Source organism: Capricornis sumatraensis, chromosome 15, assembly GCF_032405125.1.
Source record: "Capricornis sumatraensis isolate serow.1 chromosome 15, serow.2, whole genome shotgun sequence".
Taxonomy (NCBI): Eukaryota; Metazoa; Chordata; class Mammalia; order Artiodactyla; family Bovidae; genus Capricornis; species Capricornis sumatraensis.
In genome coordinates this window covers 49,909,535-49,929,517 of record NC_091083.1, presented here as the reverse complement: position 1 = coordinate 49,929,517, position 19,983 = coordinate 49,909,535, and the positions used below count along the sequence as shown (strand labels likewise).

At 39.0% G+C, this 19,983-nt stretch overlaps 1 protein-coding gene across 6 annotated transcripts in view; it reads left to right on the top strand.

The window, feature by feature from the left end:
* Positions 1-19,983, top strand: part of ZMYND11 (zinc finger MYND-type containing 11) — a 73,984-nt gene that overhangs the window by 35,537 nt on the left and 18,464 nt on the right. For 4 of the 6 annotated variants that reach the window (XM_068987341.1, XM_068987342.1, XM_068987339.1 and 1 more), the window contains exon 4: positions 7,994-8,155. The exons of 1 other annotated variant lie outside the window; for it this stretch is intronic. In XM_068987341.1, the coding sequence (XP_068843442.1) occupies positions 7,994-8,155 (162 nt within the window). Of the gene's footprint in view, positions 1-5,313; positions 5,353-7,993; positions 8,156-19,983 lie in introns of those variants that run through there. One more of the 6 variants, XM_068987345.1, reaches the window with a different exon arrangement.

Sequence of the window (19,983 nt, the reverse complement as noted above, 5' to 3'; positions counted from 1 at the left end):
ATATCTGTATCTCATGGTTGTGGCTGGTGGACCACCTGCTACGCAGGGCTGTTTCTCTGTTGCAGTTTTCATGCCCTGAGAATACTCTGGAGGACACACAACTGACCTGTGTCACCCTTGGCACAGCGCAGGCACCCTGCAGTGGCCAGTTCTGTGTGTGAGTAGGGACTGTGTGGCCTGTGCATGCAGGCTGCTGTGTACGGGGGCCAACGTGAATTGCACAGCTTAGGAATTGCCACCTTCTCCTCAGATATCCTTGCATGTTTATTTAGCAGTTTCTAGCACATGGCAGTGACGTGTCTTGTTCTAACAAAATCAGTCTTAGGGAAGGTCAACCTTCTAATCAGCACAAAGGTTTTCTGTGGTCTTTGACAGCCCTGCATGCTGGCATTTGAGTCTGGAGCTCTTCTTTATAGTTTCTCCACTTTTTATATGAGATGATACCTCTGAAAGCTTGAGGTTTTAGATTGGAGGGTGTGCATTATTATTTATCTCACTGACTTTCTACTAATTATTAAGAGAAGACAAAATCAAGTAGATATATATGGCCTATAAAAGTCAAGTAGATTATATATGTAAGGAAAGGGATAGGATTTTTCTACTATTCATTTTTAAACCTTTATTCAGAGTTACAAAGACTCTTTACTGAGGGAGTTCTGTCATTTGAGAAATGTAGTGAAGCTCCTCTTCTCTTCATTCTGTAGCCTCTAAAAATAGCAACTGTAGCTCAGAGGTAGACAAGTTGGTTCCTCTTGATAAGTCCTACAAGTTGTATCCTGGGGATACTGTGTATTAGTAAAGAGGCTGGACTGCTTGTCTTCATGTCCATGGCTCTGTTGAGAGAGAGAAGGTAGGCAAAAGTGTTGTTTCTTAGGCCACTAAACCATCGCTGAGCAGAGTCTGCTGTGTCATGTTTTTGTTCTGCCTTGCTACCTTTTTTCCAATGTTTATTTTTAAAAAACTTGATCGAATTGAAAAATATGCACATCTTAAATACTATTGTTTTATTAAATCCAGCTATCATGTAATAAGAGCCTAACTCTAAAAAGACTACTTCAGGATACAATTATATATAATTTATTAAAGAGGAAGCCTGTGTAAGTCAAAGATGGTAACCTCCATTGTACTGAGATTCTTTCTGCTAGGAATGGATTGATTTCTAGACAGTCTGAGATGCTGATCTTAACCACCATTTTGTATCTCTTTTGAAGTGAGAATTCGTTTGGAGAAACTGATGAAATTCAGTAGCACATAAGCATCCATCTTCATGGTGATATTTTAAAATGTCCATTTGAGATAGCAGAATGAAAAGCATAATTATTAAAAATGAAGCCTCTCTCAATTTCAAATGGTTAGTTTACATATTAGTCAGTAAACAGTGGAAGTATAGGTACCAGCCAGTTCTTAAAATAACAGGCTTGCTGAGCCTGGGCCGCACTCTTACAGGCTTTCTGTGGTCATCTTGAACTTTCAGATATCTGTTATTACCATTCACTTAGATGATCCAAATACCTCTTTTAGAGATCATTTTTAAAGCTTTTGAAATTATACTGGTAAAAGGCCAGTAGATCCGGGTACATACTGAAACTGTTGTGTTTGTTTCATTTCAAGGCTTGTTTCATTTTGTTTTTTTTTTAAAGGAAAACTACGTTTGCCTAGATTGCTTGATCATCTGCTTGCTCTAAACTAACGTACATGGATGGCTACATTCAGTCCGTATTCCATCAGGATATTTCATGTCCTCTATTTTAACAGCTTAAGAAATATATTTCTTGGGCAGAAAATTTTACCATTGCTCAGCTAAGTTGAGTTTGGTATTTAGTAGCTCCCTTTGTTGGAAAAGGCAATGGCAAGCCACTCCAATACTCTTGCCTAGAAAATCCCATGGACGGAGGAGCCTGGTAGGCTGCAGTCCATGGAGTCGCTAAGGGTTGGACACGACTGAGCGACTTCACTTTCACTTTGCACTTTCATGCATTGGAAAAGGAAATGGCACCCCACTCCAGTGTTCTTGGCTGGAGAATCCCAGAGACAGGGGAGCCTGGTGGGCTGCCGTCTATGGGGTCGCACAGAGTCAGACACGACTGAAGCGACTTAGCAGCAGCTCCCTTTGTAATAAATGCAACTTAATTTCTTAATTCACTAAAGATAGGATAATCTTACAAAAGTATTTAATTTAACACAGACATACCTCATTTTATTGTACTTTGGCTTGTGCTTTTTTACAAATTAAAGGTTTGTGGCAACTCTGTGTTGTCCAATGACGGTTAGCATTTTTAGCAGTAAAGTATTTTTAAATTAATGTTTGTACCTTTTTTAGACATACTGTTATTGCACCTTTATAGATTACAGTATAGTGTAAACACAACTTTTATGTGCAATGAGAAACCAGAAGAATATATGTGACTTTCTTGCAATAATCTCTTTATTGCAGTGGTCTGAAACAACCCATAGTATCTCAGAGGTGTGCCTGTAGAAGTGTAGCAGGGCAGGTGACCTTGAGTTATGGATCCTGTGCAGATAAAACATCAAATATGTGCTTTGATATTGAGGCTGTTGATATTATTTATTTGGTGACTCCCAGCTTGATTCATGGTCCCTGGCACAAAGCTATGACTCTCTATTATTTGACAGACACTTTTTAATCTGACATTAAATATTTTGGTCACCAGTGTAGAGGATGGCATATAAGTGTGAAAAGGTGACATTTGCTACAAGACTACTTGTCTCTTTACTTGCCTGCCAGATCTGGATGCAGGGTCTCCTTTCTTCTTGTGTGGGTCATGCCACTCCAAAAACGTAATACTGGTTTGGGAACCACAGCTTACGTTTCAGTTAGTGTGCCTCCACCAGTTTTGCTGCTGATGACTGGAGAGCAGCTGCAGACATGAGCTCCGTCTCGGCTGGTCAGCCCTGCTCAGCTTCAGCAGTTTTCACGTAACCTAGTTTGTTCTCTGACAAGCAGGACCTCTTGCTAGGTTTTACATAGGTCTTGAGTTAAGGTTGGTACCTTTTAAGAAGCATCATTAATGAAAATACAAATTTTGTGGTTTCTTGAAAAGATGAACATATTGGGAATAAATGGATTTAGTTTTAATTTACAGAGGGACGAGATAGGTACTTTTTTTCCTTGTCTTCATCTCCTTTTCCTGATTCAAAAGAACCAGTCTAAAAGACACTGAGGTTTACATACCTCTTGAAACTTGGCTGGAAGCTCACATCTTTTGTGTAAGAGGTAGGATTGTAGGATTGGATTTATGTCTTATTCTTTAGAAATTACACAATTAAACAGCCATGGCAAGATGTCTCCCCTGCTTTGTTCCCGAAAAAACATTGAGAGGCCTGCAAACAGCCCATTTCATAAATACAGCTTAGAGAAGTAAGAATTTTTTTAAACAAGTTTACATCTTTGTGTTTTCTTATTATACTTATAGTGATAAATTAATCAGTCATGTTTTAAAACTTTCTGTCCCTTGGATGTTGTTGGTTTTTTTAATGTGAATTATATTTTATTATATTTGTTCTGATTATGTACAGAAGTACACATTTCTCCCAAAGGTCCATTACCTGCATCAGATACAATTTTTTATTTACTAAATAAATATTAAGTAATAAGTGATGTATTGGTGATTATTAATTAAAAACCAGTTATACTGTGGTTCTATATGCAAAACAGACTGTTATGTACTTAGACGTTCTTGCTTTGGTGATGAATTTCTATTTTACTCAATAGAATATTTTGGGTCATGCTGTCCTGTTATATTCTTTTCAGTTTGTGTGTGTGTATGTGAGAGTTCTTTTGTTTTCCTCTTTTTAAATTTTATTTCATTAAGCAATGTTTTAATATTTTAATTAAAAAATAACATTTAAAATTATTGGAAATCTTTAACCATTAAAATCTTACCTCTCAGTGATGAACTGAATTTATTATCAGAATAAACTAAATCTAGAATTTGCATAGAATTAATTTTAGATTGTTTCTGTGTAAAACACCACACGAAAACATATATTTGATGATGTGAGGTTTATCTGCTCACTGTGTAGAAACTGGGGGTTAGTGTAAAAGGCAAGTCTCTTGAATATGGTGAGGGAGGCCCTCTCCAGGCACAGTTCTCTCACTCAGCCTTCTTGCTGCAGTGCTAACTCTCAGTCAGCTAACAGTGTTTCTTGTCCCATCTTGCTTACAGAAATGTTGGGAGGGTTACAGTCCCAATGCACTTAGGGTCCTGAAGACAAAATTCACATGTGGGTCATTGCAAGTGTCACACCATTTAGTGGCTTATCAATTCCCATTTTGTGCATTATAGCAAATAGATCATCTTAACACCAGCTGACAGTTACTAAGCATAGTAACTTGTTTGATCCTCGCAAAAGCCCCGTAAGCTGAGATTTGTGCTAGTCTAGCTCCAGAGTCTTAACCAAATGCTGTAAGTGGTGACAGAGCCGTAGATCAGCAGGCTGCCTCTTGATGGTCGCATGTTTTCTACTCATTCCTGAAGACAACCTGTATAAACTTCACACCGTGGTGAAGTACCGAGTTAACCACATTTGCATTCATCACTCGACCGGTTTTTTTTTTTTTTGCCTTTTCATACGGTTCATGGGGTTCTGAAGGCAAGAATACTGAAGTGGTCTGCCATTCCCTTCTCTAGTGGACCACGTTTTGTCAGTCCCTGAGTAGCTGGGACATGCCCTTCAGCCACTCCACATAGCAGGATGACATGCCTGGGGCCTTGGTTGTCCCACTGCTGGTTCTCGTTGAGCTTGTAAACCTTCACTGGCTGTCAGATGTCAGGGAGATGGTGAAGGACAGGGGAAGCCTGGTGTGCTGTAGTTCATGGGGTTGCGAAGAGTCGGACACAACTTAGCAGCTGAACAACAATAACAGCAGCTCCCAATTAAAAAAACCAGTGTGAACCAGTCTGGGATCAGTAAGACATACATTTGTGATCATGCACAGATTTAAATGACACTGAATTTGTTAGTAAAATGTTTTTCTGTCATCTTTATAGGTTTCATGGAACATGAATTCCTATAGATTTTCTCTGTGTTCATTTTGTAGTGTTTGTGTTAGTGAAAAAAGTTTACTCTTAAACTAGTAATAATTCTTGAGTTTGCATGCTACTGTCGTTTCATTAATGATTACTACAGTGATAGATTACCAGTTGATATCATCTGCCAAATACTATGTATAGCAACTAATAAACAGTTTGACTGTGTACCAAACCCCTTTAGCTCTGTATATTGCCTGATATTGAGCAAAGCTATAGGAGAGAGACCAAGATTATTCTGTTTTTATTTTGAAAGGCCTACAGCATGCAGCCTTTCTTCAGGACAGCAACCCCAGCCAAGGTGAACCGATTTTGCACTATATTATTTTATTTTAATTCTGCTTTTTGAAAAAATTCAATTTCTCTTTCTTTAGGCCAGCTTAGTTAATTCTTGCTAGAATTGTGTTCATTTAAACCATACGCTTTACATTGCTTCTAGTTTTGGATTTTGTGCTTATAGGTTTGCTTTTTTTTTAAACTTTCTTGTATTAAAGTAGCATTTCAGATATTATGTTGATCAGGCTGAATGTTGAATAGTTACTGACTTCTGGTGAAATTCAGTGAAAATGCAAGCTTAGTGTTTTGGCATACACTATTGAATATTAGTCAAAATCACTACATAAATGAATTCTGTTTACTGCAAGACAAACCATATGCAACTCTTACCTATAATAAACATATCATTTATACCTAAGAAAAATGTTTCCTGGATTCAGAGTATAGACACTTTTGACCTTGACTTTGCATGTTCTGTATATTTAAACAGCTATTGCAGTGATTGAAAGAGTAAACAACGCATTCATTCCCAGCTCATGCTCTCTTTTATATCAGAAACAAAGTTAGTTGATGCCATTATACCGACATTTATCCAAATGTTTCTCTACTTTATTTGAACTATAATTTCGCTTGTATAATTTTTATGAAAAACTAGGTCTAGAATTAAACACCCCATTGAAGAAAGATCTGTTTTCATCCTTGTTTCATGGGTGGATGGGATAAGGTAGGGTTAGGCGAAGGTAGGAGGTGGCAGGAGGAGGCCAGAGCGGTCCACCAGCACTGTGTTCTCTGACTTCCTCTTTTTAGTTAACCTGGTAATTGCCATGTTGAGAATCACATGGAGATGAATTGATGTGTAAAAAAAAACCTCAAATGATGAAGAATGGCGGTTTCTTTTGTTAATGAGTATATAAGCCACCAAAATCCTTTTAAGATGTCTCTGAACAGTTACAAGGAAAATATTCTGAAATATTTGGTTTTAAATTTGGAGAGAGTAAATTTTAAAAAGCCATCTTATCTCCATTGGAACCTAAATTATCAATGATTTTTGGTGCAAACATTGAAATAGCTAAAACACAGCTTCCTTATGAGCTGCGTGAAAGAGATACACCAAAGATTGTTACTTTAGTACAGCTGAGCACCACAGTATACTGTGGCACCGCTATGTCAGACTTTGTTGGGGAGCTTTTTTCTACATTCACAGATGAGGCTTTTATGTCAAATCAGTACTTTATGGTCTTTTAAACAGTCTGACTGAAATTATTCCTCCCTTACCGAGTGAGCAGAGTCTACACATCTGCCGCAAACAACTGAAAATGGTTGTGCTTTTTTTCTTTATTACTTTGGTTGCTACAGATTGCCAATTTCTTACTAAAAAGCAAGCAAAAGAGTTTACATTTCTGCAGAACTTACTAGTATACTTTAGCTGTGTCTCTGAATGTGGATTGGAAGGTGTGAAGTTTCAGAACATGAGCTGCTCATGTTCCATTTTGAAGGAGAGAGACGTAGCCTTCTCATATGGTTGAGCACCACTGCATTTGAACCCTCGGTGCCAGAGTCAGTGCTGACTGAACAAGTGCTCTATCATAGCCATTTATTGCAGGCGTTACTGACCTAAGAAGGGATAAGAATGCTGTTCACTCTCAGAAGCAGAGTGTAGACAGTGATTTATAAAAAGAAAAATGGTGGCAGAGCCCAAGTTTAGAATTTCAAGATCCTCATTGGAAATGGCCTTGATAATACTAACTGTGGGTTTAACCCTTATTCATTCAACTACCACATCTGCAAGAGAAGGTTGAGAATTAATCCATCACTCTTAATGGGGGTGTTTTTTGATATATGCTAAGAGTGATATTTATGAGAATGAATTCCAAATTAAGGGAAGTTACACTGGTCTCTGTTTGTGTTTAAATGGTACTGGCTGTACAGAAAAAAAAGTGTAACAAAGAAAATGTTGAACACCTGTTATGGTCTTTTATTTCCAGGACTAGTCCCAATAAGAAAATAAGCCAGCTTCCTTTTTTTTTTTTGGTGGTAATGTCCTTTGGAGAATGTGATTAAACCTTTAGTTTTCACATTTTCAATTTATTTTTCCAAATTCAACAGACCCTGAAAATTTGACAACCTATCAGAACATGGACATTCTGATTAATGATTATTTTCAATAAAGCATCCAATACCATGGATGAGAAGATAAGAATAGTGAGCATCACCATTTATTACTATTCTCTCCGTTTCCAAAGTATGCTAAGTACTTAGTATATTTCTTTAAAGAAAATCAGGACAAAACAGAGGTTTGTTTATTTGAAATACTAAGTTATAGATGTTTCCTTGGGGTATTCCATTTACTGAAGAAATTATCCCATAGATTCTATAAAAACTGAAAGATAATGTTAGAAGTTGTATTGGCTTTGGGCTTACTTCATTTTGGACTGGTTTTGTTATCAGATCACCTTAAGATATTTCTGAATATAAATATGTTTAGGAGAGAATTGAAAATTGAAAGAAGCAAATTTCTAGGTATTTTTTCCCTCTTGTTTTAACACAGTAAATGTTTAAAATTGTTTATAATGCCTAACTTCTGATGGACTTTAGTTTCAATTTTGTTCTTAGTCATTGCAGATATTGACAAAATGTCATACGAAATTATTTTGTATTTTTTGTAGGACTGGGAAACAGAAAATCATGACTGGTATTGTTTTGAATGCCATTTGCCTGGAGAGGTGTTGATATGTGACCTGTGTTTTCGTGTGTATCATTCCAAGTGTTTGTCTGATGAGTACAGGCTTAGAGACAGCAGTAGTCACTGGCAGTGCCCAGTTTGCAGGGTGAGTACCTATGAGCTTTAATGTGCTGATCAGAGGGTTGGAATTCATTGATAATAGCTGCACAAAGATATCCCAGGTGGTCTTGCCAGGTTAATGGATAAAGTACTGGAGGGTGGGGGTTATCTACTGAAATGATGGTTAATGAACATAGAACACTCATAAATGAATATCACAGAACACATACTCAGGGTATGGATTTTAGAAAGTTTCAATCATGTAAAAATATACTCTCTTCTTTTTATAATTCCCTCTGAATTGTGTGACTCCTTTAATGGACAGGCTTTGGGAATCAAGAACCACTGTCCCATACCAAGGTCTGTTCAATCAGTCCTCTTGGCTGCTCAGAAAACACAGGTAGCAAAAGGCACATTGTCAGAAAAGTTCTGTATCTACTTTCCATTTTATATCCATGTAATGTTGCCTTTATTTTTTTGTCATGTCATGGGTTTATTTCTTTTCTTTGGAGGGTGGAGGGATGGGACAGTTGTATATCAAGAATTCTCCAAAATGAAATAGTCTGGTAGGTAAAATAGGTACTTCCCACGATTATTTTCATTCATATTATTTCCCTGTTGAAAAGTGTACATGATTGTGCTTGTTGGCCGCCGATGTGGTGTGTGTGTGTATGTGTGAGTAATCGCGATGCCTAGGTACCATGTGATGTATGGCCTTGATGGTGATCAGTCAGGAATTATTTGATTGGAACTTCTATTGTTTTGTACTTAACTATTGTTAATATACTTGGAATCATGCAAATTGCCGAGATTACTCATGGGTTCTGTTTGTGAACATGTTTTATAGTACTTCTATAACTTAAATATTCATTTCTTCTTCAAAAAAGTTATGTCTTTATCTCCTCTTTGATACCAGCCAAAAATCATCTGATTCATTTGCCAGCATGATGAGCAAACTACAGTGTCCCTTCTAGTCTTCTTTTAGTGACTGTGGCTTTGTGTTACCTGAGTATGTTTCTTAGCAGCCCTACTGTACTTGTTTAGTAGGCAGACAGAAGACTGTTGGTATAGCATTTTAAATACATGTGTTATGATGACATGTAATCAAATGCCTAAACGCTAGATAATTAGTGATCAACCTCTAGGTCTGGACAGATCAGTATCAAGCCTCAGGGTGTGGACCTTCTCTAGAGGCCTGCAAGAATTTGAAGGCTGCAATAAATCAGTATGGAGCTGTACCAATGTCCCACAATTTACTCTCATGGATTTGTGTTTTACAAGTAAATAGTTTTCACTAACACTTTACACTAGAGGAAGTAAAGAATTAATTATATCTGAAGAACAAAAGTATTAAGGTAGTAAAAATATAAAAGAAGTGAGGACACTGATCAGAAAATAGAGGCTCAGGGACTTAGGAAGTACAGTTCTGGACACTCCTGAGTCTTTACTTTGTAATATCTGATAATTAGCTCCTATCTCATAGTAAAGAATTTAAATAAAAACACTGGGATTTTTGAGGATGGGTTAAACTTTATGGTAGGTATTTTATATTCCTTACATTAAGAGTTGAAGTTTAACACTTAAACTTTTGAAGAGAATGTGTAATGCTTTTCCTGTCAGAATTCACTATCAAGTTGTCAGATTCCACCTTCTACATGTTTGCTCTACTGTTTACTGATAAGATGAAAAACTTTAAGCTTCAGTGGGTTGCTGGCTCACAGAAACATGATAGCCGAAGGGGAGTTTAGCCAATCCCATCCTGCCTTTGTGTTCTTCCCTTTGGTTTTTTTTGTCTCTGTCAGTCCAGATATTCTCACACTGTGATGTAATTATGCTTACTGAAATGATGCTATGAGTCAGTAAAACACTGGAACTCAGATTCCTTTCACAGACCGAGTGGCTCTTTGCTTAGACTCAAAAAGCCTGTGTTTTTGTTGGGGTTGGTGAGTTTAGCTTGAGCTTTAAAAATTCCAAAGAAATAGTTATTTCTATGTTCTATTTTTTAAATTGTTATGTTCAGGAAAAAGAAAAGTACTAACAGTTTCTTTCCCGAGAAAAGGGATAATAATAAACGAGATTCTAATGCAATTTAAAATATCATTTTTGATTGGTATTGGCTTGATATATTTGTTTAAACAGTGTGTCAAGACTTCAAGTAAAGCTGTTTTTTAATAATCTAACTTGAGAGTGATGGACCAGATTTAAATTTTCTTGAACTAAGAGAACCAAGGCTATAGACTGAAACTTAAAAATTATGGTTCCATGTCAGCCTCTATTTTCATTTTTAATTAAAGTCTAGAAAGAATATATAGTAATTAGATTTACTAATGAGGAATTTTTAAGATAAAATACCAGGGCCAAATTTCAGTACAGGTAAAACTAGTGGGTGGAAGCCAGTCACTGCGTCTAAATTTGAAGATAAAAATATTCTTAATACTTTATACTGGTCAGAAGACTTTTGTTTTATGTAACCTCTGCCCCTTACAGCATTGAATATATTTTTTCTCAACCAGCTGTCAGCTGTGTTAGCAGATTCACTTCAGCTTGTTGAACAACTTTTATCTCATATGTCTGACAGATTCCAAAATATTTTAAGAAGGCAATGATGGGAATTTTTCTCAGTTTAAAATAGTTTTTTCAATTTTCATAATAATCTTAGAACCCTGAGGATATTTCTTTGAAATATCTGCCTTTCTAAACAACAGTTAAACTATTACTTTACAAATACAATAAATAGTTATTGTAATGTAGCTTTGAATATCAGGTTAGCATTTTGCTTTGGAAAAATTCAAGTTATATCCAGTTTCACACTTGTGATACCAAGCATTCCTATTAATTGGAAAAAAGTTTTAAATTCCTTTTTAAAAAGTTTTTAAAAATTCAAAATTATAGGGGATAAAGAAGAAAAACAATCTCAGCAGTGCTACCACATCACAGGTGAGTGTGCTCACAGACCTGTGTATGTATGCACACTCTACCTGTGTGGAAGTGCTCACAGACCTGTGTGTGTGCACACTCCATCTTTGTGAATGTGCTCACAGACCTCTGTGAGTGCGCACTCCATCTGTGTAACTGGGTGGACCCATGGATTAGGTAAACTGCTGATGGCAGCTGGCTTGCTTCTACTCAGCAGTGACCCAGACACCTTTTTTCTGCGATGTGAAAGGTTTCCGTTGATGCACATACGTTGTGTCCATGTGCTGTCTGGGCCGCTGTCTCCTGTGCTGTCTGACCAGCAACACCGACTGAAACTCACCTGTCGGGCAGAGGGATGGTGGGGACTCCAGCACCTCCGTTCCGAGGTCATGACCCATTCCATCTGGAAGAGCACTCTTCTCATCATTATTTCTGTATGAAAGTGAGGTTTATATTTTGTTAGATGTTATTTGAATTTTAAATAATATTGAATTTTATTATTTTCAGGAAAAAAGAGAAACCATTAACTTTTAAATGAAAATTGTTTTAAAAATTTTATTTGCTTAAAGGTTGTATCTTTAAAACAAAATGTCGATTTTACTTTTCTAAAAAAAGAATTAAGTTATACATGTCTGTGCAGGTCTGTTTGATTGCCATTACAAGTTAAATTCACTGAAACAGAATTCTTAAAGATAGGCGCATTTCAGTCTGTGATAAAAATTACCAAGTTGTTTGTCAGAAGATCAAACCCATTTATACCAACACTGAAAATATTTTCCAGCTTTTTGCTACCAGTGACAGGCTCCAGAGGGATATCTCACTTTAATGTCCCTTCATTCTCATTTGCACAGCTTCAAAGTTACAGCCATTTGCTGCTCGACGCTGTAGTTGCAGAAGGCAGGCCTGTGTGTGTGTGCCTGAACGCATACCTGTCTGCAGTACATGTCTGCGGGTGAATGTGCCTGTGTGTGTGCATGTCTGAGTTGTGTGTGTGCATGTGTGTATGCATGTGTATGTTTTTTGTGTGTGCACATGCACTGTACACTTGCTGGTCTCCAGCCCTACTGGTAAACGTCATACTTTTGAATGATATCCGCTTGGGTTTTTTAATACATGGGCGAGGTGACATCTTATAGGAAACCCTGAAACCACTCTCTAGATTGGCACCACGTTGCCTTTCAGGCCATAGTTACTGGCAGGTCTTTCTGTGGGCATGGGGTGTTCTCCCTGTGCTGTCCAGTGGGAGCCACTGGCGTGTCTCGTGAGTGCTTGAATGTGGTACGGAGACCCAGGCACTGGCTTTCAGTTTGGCAGTGTGACTTACAGCTTTTTACTGTACTAGGCAATGCAGTGTTATAAATGCAAATCTGAATGCCTGTAGTAACTACTGCAAGAGAAACATGAGTGGCCTGGCGTTTGTTCTCCCCATGATGCCACAGTTCCGCCTTGAAGGAGCTCTAGAGGAAGGATATAGAGCAGATTCTGCCTTGCTGCCCTCTGCTCCATAGCAGGTCATGGGCAAGCCCTGCATCGTGCTGTGCCAGTTACGGTGTGTGTTCCGTGATGTGCAGTGCACAGACTGATGGCTGGAATACTTGATAGTGCTGTGTGTTCCTAAAAATCAGAATACGAAATGCAGGGGAAAAGAATAGCAAAATAGTTGGCACTTTCCAGGTTAGTGATCCTGATAGAGTAGTATTTTGAAAATAGGCCCCTATTTCCTACATCCTCTTTTAATATGTTAGTGTTCCTTATATAAATGAATTTCTTTATAACTTTGGGGAGTTGCAGATTCATGCTTCTGCTCCTTTCAGATTCAAATAAATGAAAATTTTATGTTTGGACTAAAATCTGTCACTAGGGAGCAGAGTGTAGAGCTCTGACCTGTGAGCAGGTGGGAAGCACCAGAGGGGGTGGCCATGGGGGCACCTCCCCTCCTCACTAGAGGGATGGGCTGCAGTGAGCGTCCCACCTCCTCTTCCACGTTTGGTCCTCTATGCTGCTCCGGTGAAATCTGTCCAAAGCTTTTTTTTTTTTTTTTTAAGTTGGGATATCTTTATTATTGAGGTATAGTCGATGGACAGTATTGTAGAATTTAGGTGTGCAACATAGTGATTCATAATTTCTAGAGATTATATTTCATTTAGTTACTATAAATATTGGCTATACTTCCTGTGTTGTACTGTATACCCTTGTAGCTTGTTTACTTTATGCATTGTAGTTTTAATTGTCTCATTATAGCATAAAAATATTGTATTACTGTTTATACCCTCAATATCTTTGGTTCACTTTTCGTCCCTTTTATGACACACTTATCATGATCTATCTATGAAAAGATCAACCTAATTCACAAAAGAAAAAGTGCCATTCAGGGAATTGGATAAGGGATATATTATCCCAGTATATCTTTACAAACTTTTATAAAATTTTCATCTGCCTACAAATGTTTCATATGGTATTTTCCCCTGTTTAGGGTCACAAATTTTAAGATTTGCGTTAATATACAAAGAGTATGAAGAATTAACTTAGCCTGTTAACAAAATACAGAAACACTAGAAGATGCAGAGAAGAAAATGAATGCATATGGGAAAATTTTACTTATTTAAGAATACTTTGGTTCTACATCTAATCTGAGAAGCTCTCCCAGGTTTGCAGCTCCTGGTTTTCTGATCCCTGACTCCTCAGCATCTAAGAGGATGCAAAGAGGGGAGGGACTAGTAGAAATGATCCCTGCAGTCTACCTACTGCTGCAGCTTCTCTTTAAAACTGAGAACAAATAGGTCTGTTTACAGGAAACTTAATAGATATACAGAAAGAAGTCTACAGAGAGCATTTAAAGTTAACTTATAGTTGGTGTTAAGCCCCAGGTACTGTATATTTTTTTCACATGAGGTACAGTATAATCATTAAACAGCTACTGAAAATGAAGGAATTTAACTGGTTTGCTAAAACTAAACCAAGAGTAAGTCTCTGTTAGGACATCACCATGGGTACATACTGACTGGTCAGTGTTAACTCAGCTCTGGGTAAGTTATATTTGAGTCATTTGTACTGAGATTCATGATGAAAGCTGTTTCTTGAAACTGGAGATAAAACTTTACTTCTGAATTAATTTTTCCTTCTTTTGGGTATGTAAGCAGTATAGTTTTTTAAATCTCAAAATTAAGGAGAATTCTCATTTAATGTATTCAGAATGAAACAGGACAGAATGCTAAAAGAAAATATTTTGAAACATATATGCTTTATGTAACTACTGCAGAACTGTAACTGTTCTTGCTTTCTGCTTAGTCTTCCTTTCTTAATGTGGGAAATTTATTAATATTTTCACCCTGAAAGTAAGTACCTTTACCTTTAATAAGATATATATTATCAATTCTGGAGTGGAGATTTCATGTTTAGATAAAATAGGAGAAACACTTAAAAAAAAATTATGTTGTAGACAGTCATAGTATTAAAAGTTACAAATGAACATTAATCAGTTTTTTTTTACATTTTTTAAGACAATTGGATTGTATTTCTATACTCACAAAGGTAGAAAATTAATTTTTAAAAAGGTCTGTGTCTGAACCAATTACTTTATAAGGCAGTTTTGCTATTCAGTCTAGGCTTACTAGAGGAAAAAGTAAAGGAATTTTAAAATTGGATCTAGGATATAAAATTGTAAAACCCTCATTGTAAAACCCTACATAATCTCTTTATGAAACTACCTGGACCAAGCAAGAAAGGAAAAATCCATGTATCCCCACATTGCCTTGTCACGCTAAATTAACAAGTTACATAGTCAGAAAGGGTTGGATGTGAGTGTGAATTGTTTGGGGTGCATTTTGTCTTGGTGATACATCATTTTAGTGCCTTTTTTAGAACCTTAGGTGAATTTTATCTTTTATTTTTAGCTATAAGTGACTAAAGAGGTAATTACTTGGGGTGGTTCCTACATCAAGATGGTTACAACTTAATCTAGATAAATAGAAGGCTTGTTTAGTGTTTGTAGCATTGAGGTCCTGAAAATATGTACAAAGTGCACACAATTTCCTTTTATTGTCTCTGCAGGTGTTGCAGCAGGAGGGGAAGGAGTAGGGGGTGGGCAGGTAGTAGTATTGTTGGCTGGTTGTCAGCTTCATTGAGCAGAGACTGTGTGATACACATTCTGTGATTCTAAACAAAGTCGTGTGAGTTGTTCTCAGAAGAGGCAGGAGAGGCTTAACTACATGAGGAATCCATCCTCCCTGTACCTTTGAATCTTGTTCTTTATTTACAGACCAGTGTTGACAGATGAGGGAAGGAACAAGTAGACACAGCCTGTGTTCTGTAGACTTTTCCTGAATGTCCCTTTCGTCTTCCTAAACCCCTGTAACGTCGTGCAGAAGAGCTGACAGTCACCCCCAAAAGTACACTTAATCCTGAACAATTAAACTCCTGACACAGTAGAAATAACATAGCAGCCGTCTTGGTAGATCTAGTGTTCTAGCAGTTTTTGTGTGGGTGTAGTGTATATAGGAATACCACATGTTCACAGTACAGTCAGTTGTATGGCTTGTGGAATTAATTTGAGACTGTACTTTAATAGCTGGTAAATCACCCTAGACTGGGTGATGCAAAGCTGATTATATCATGTGAATCTAGCCAAAAGCTCCCAACCTCAGAGAGCAAAGAGCCGACTTTGTAAAAATTAATAAATATAGACACAACTGAAGTAGCATCCAGTGCTGTTCTGTAAGTCTGTGTGAACAAGTCTGGAAACCTGTGCATTAGTGATTCTATAGGAACAGCTTCTCACGAAGCAGAGTGCCTGAGAGCAGAGTCACGTTTGCCAGCACACTCCGAGAATCCACCTCAAGACTGCCTTTGTGGTTTGAATGATCCTCCACATTCAGCTCTTACCTGTGAACAAGAAGGCAGATTAGTGACAGCCGAGGGGAGGCTTTTATACTTAAAGTTCCTTTCACTTAAGTTTTGAATGATCCTCCACATTCAGCTTTTACCTGTGAACAAGAAGGCAGATTGGTGACAGCCGAGGGGAGGTTTTTATACTTTAAGTTCCTTTCACTTAAGTTTAAAAAAGAAAACCCCAAAAAACTTGCCAGAAACTCAAGTGCAAATGATTGTTGCTGGCCTGGCCGTGGGAGACATAGGATGGAGCTGTAGGGGGTCATGTACTCTGAATGCGCAGGCGTTTAGCCAAGTTCTTGTCCTGGTGCCGATGGTGGGTGTGGGTTCCACTCTTCTGTCCTTACAATGGAGAGTTAGTTTCTGTGTGTTTGTGCTGGAGGTGAGCAAAACTGAACATAGGTGTGTTTTTAGAAAACTGTCCTAGAAAGTGATTGTCACTGATGGGCTGCTGGGCACAGTGCTACAGAGGAGAAATGGCAGGGCTTGGGGCCACTCCCACCAGACCAGCTCTACTGTTAGTCTTAAATAGTGGGTTTCTTATAAGTTCTTTGATTCTTTTATATTCCAGCATTACAGGTGGTTACAGAGAATACTGTAGAGGCAATTTATGTGCGGTTAAAAGCCATTGTGATTCATTTATTACAGATGGTTATAGAGAAGAGCTTGGAACATCTTAATTCCTCAAACACTGGAGGTAATTTACATGCAGAGTAGTGTTTCTCCAGTGAGCTCCAGAGACCGTGGTAGCAGAGTCCCTGGACGTGCTTGTTAGGACATGTCCTGGGTGGAGGCGCAGGAGTCAGCCTGCCCACAGGTACCTCATGTCAGGCGAGCCTCTGGTTGTTAGGGGCCCTCAGCTGTATTCAGGTGACAGTGAAACGGGGAGCACAGCACAAGTTAACACAGTGGTTTATAGTGGCCTCAGGATGTGAGTAAGAATTTGGAAGGATATCTTGTATTGTTGAATTCAATTATGTGAAATGTGTTTCTCATAGGCAGTGAGGTTGGTGAGTAATGATGGCCGTTAGTTCAGTTCAGCTAGTATTTATTGAGTATTTACTACGTAATGGATACTGTACAAGACCCCGGATGGGCCAAAGAGTGCTGGACTAGACCATCATGGGCCTGCTGTCACAAAGCTCACAGCCCAGAGGTTGGCAGACCACAGCCCACGGGCACATCAGGCTGTACTGCTCATGCCAGTGGGTTTTATACGTTTAAATGGTAGGGGAAAAAGTCAAAAGAGAAATAATATTTTGTGACTTGTGAAAATTATAAGAAATGAAAATTTCAGTATCCACACGCTTTCTTGGAACACAGTCCTGCTCATGGAAGGCATACATTATTTATAGCTGTTTTCTCACCACAGTGGCAGGGCTGAGTGGTCAAGACAGCCAGCAACTGAATGGCTGCAAAGCCTAAAATAGTCACCATGAGGCCCTGACAGAAACTTTCCTGCCTCTGGTCCAGCTTGCTATGGGAAGAACATTCTGGGTCTTGGGAAGCCCTTGTTGGTAACAGACTTGGAAGCTTGGGTTTTGTGAGGTGCACAGCACAAATGTGTATCTAAGAAGAAGATGGCGTGGATTTCTGATTTTACACTTCTCTCTCTCTCTCGGATACTTGGTATTCAGAAGTGGTATTCACAGACGTTAATTCTCTGCTAAAGTAGGTTTCTGCTCCTGAAGTACTGTATTTCTAGGGCACGCTGGAAACTCCAGACCATTCAGTCCTAAATGTTCCTTCAAATAATGGTGCTTGGGTATTGTTATCAATAATCAGCTGTGGATGAACCTTGACAGGACCAAAACTTGTTCCTGCCCTCTTCCAGCCAAAAACACTGTAAGGCACTGAGTTTGGCTGAATTATTCCACCTGTGCTTTTGTCTGTGATATACCTGGTGCATCTGATTTTCTATAATCCAGCAGTTACTGTAACTGGCTTAAGAATTCTTAAGAAGATACTCAAGATTTTCTGTTATTTTTCCCTTCTAGGGACGCAGCCCCTCAGGGAAATGGTATGCACCTACGTCCATCTTAGGTTAGTGGGTGTGTTGCCCCCTTTGTGACAGCTTCAGCCACAGGTTGCTGTCTTCTAATGATGGCTGCAGCAGCTTTGGGTGTGTAATAAAAAGTTCCACTCTTTGTTATCTGTAGATATTGACCGAAGTTGGGTGGTAAGAGCAGTTATCAAAACATCCTGGACTTCACTCTGACGGATCCTGAGCTGCCCCTTTATGAAGAGTCCTGAGGTCTGCTGGTGGAGGATAGGTGTGGTTCTTCAAAGCCTCAGAAAAAAATTGGATCTGAGATAATCTGCAGGTTTCATGCAGCATTATTTTTTGTTTTTCTCCCCTTTTGTCAAGAGCTGTCTGCTTAGTTGTGTTACAGACAGGATTGTGTTTACCCTAGAAGCTACTCCTTTAATTTCCATTACAGTGGCTTTTTCTCAAGGCATATCAATGTTCTGGTTTGGCCAATAGGCACTGACTCTGGTGTGAATGTCATGGAAGGCAGCTCACAACACGTTACCTAAGAATTCCTCAGAAGTCTTAGGGTGCAGCCCTGGACAGAACTGTGTGTGCTGTTGATGTCTTTTGTGAAATACTAAATCTTTAAATTGTAACCGGAAAGTGTTACAAAGTAAGCCAAAGAATTTAGCAAATGTGAAAACATGAGAAATGTTCTGTCCCTACAGATTGTTGTAAGAGGCTGTGCACATATTCTGGTCTTCTCTTTTAGTTGCCTGCCTTCTCGGCACAAGCTCCTCAGCTGCATGTGTGGGAAGTGGGCCCCCAGCTCCTGAATACACCAGGAGCAGCATGAGGTCCTGGCGGCTCTTCACCTACCAACCAATCAACCAGAGTGTCATTGCCCTGCGTCTTCAGTAGAATCCCATATTTGTCACCAGAAAAGATGTATTGGGCAGCAAGTAAAACATTAAACAAGTTAACATAGAGTTAACATAGAGGCTTGCAGCAAAATGATCCTCTTTTGATATGAAACTTCTTTTATTGACTCCTATACAGCAAGAGTCAGTGAAGCTTCCAATATGTAAAGTGAGAAGAACCAAGAAATAGTTAAAATGTCAGAAAGATGCCTTTCTGCCGCTGTGAGCCAGTGGACAGAGAAGCTCTAGGTGCAGCTTGGCGGCCCTGCCTCTCGGCTCCTCTGGGGCAGCAGCAGGGGTTGGGTGGCCGCCGCCTGCGCCTGTGCAGAGCGGCCTCTCGCGTGGAGCTCACAGTGGCGCTCAGTTAGGACCGCCCTTGAGAAGCACCTGTGCTCTGGGGACTGCCGGTGCCCAGGCTCCCTGTGAGCTAGTGACAGCAGCTCGGGGTAGCGCTCTCCCTTGGGGTAGAACGCACAGCACAGTGATTTGCACAAGTCTTGCATGTGTCACTTGAGAGACAGACACACACATAGCTGTGGACCCAAGTCCCACCGGCGTAACACTGAGTGCCGCCCACACCAGACGGACACCACTCTCGTCAGTTTCCATCAGATCTAAGTCAGGCTTGGCCCAGAACTGTGTATAAATGGATGCAGGCCATTTTTCAAGGCTTTGCCAGGCGGTTCTAATGCACAGCCAGAGGTGGTGAGCACTCGAGTGGGATGCCTGAATCTAGGCGGCACTTTATAAAACAGAACAGACTTTCTGAGGTGGTAATATTTTACCAGAGTTGGAGCTGTGAAGGGTGGGCATGGGTCACGTTTCATTTTTTTTGCTGGAATAGTCACTCTTGCAAGCGTGTGCTACCACTTTGATTGCACACTGGAGAGGAGAGACACTCTAGCACCTTACCCTAAGCAGATTTAAACACGATACAACAATTAGATTTTTGTCCTCTAAATTATCGTTTAGTTTTGTAAAATTAAGGCCCTCGACCTGAATTCTATACATTTGGAGTCTTCCCTAAAAGAAATGTTGCTGCACTTGGTTATCGTAATTAGCAGTTAATCTGAAAATGTTTAAACAGGTGAAACCAAAATAAAAGCATTCTGAGAGCATGTAATATCCACCTATTTGGTAGATTCTCTTTGGAAAGGAAATAGTAACTGAAAATAGACC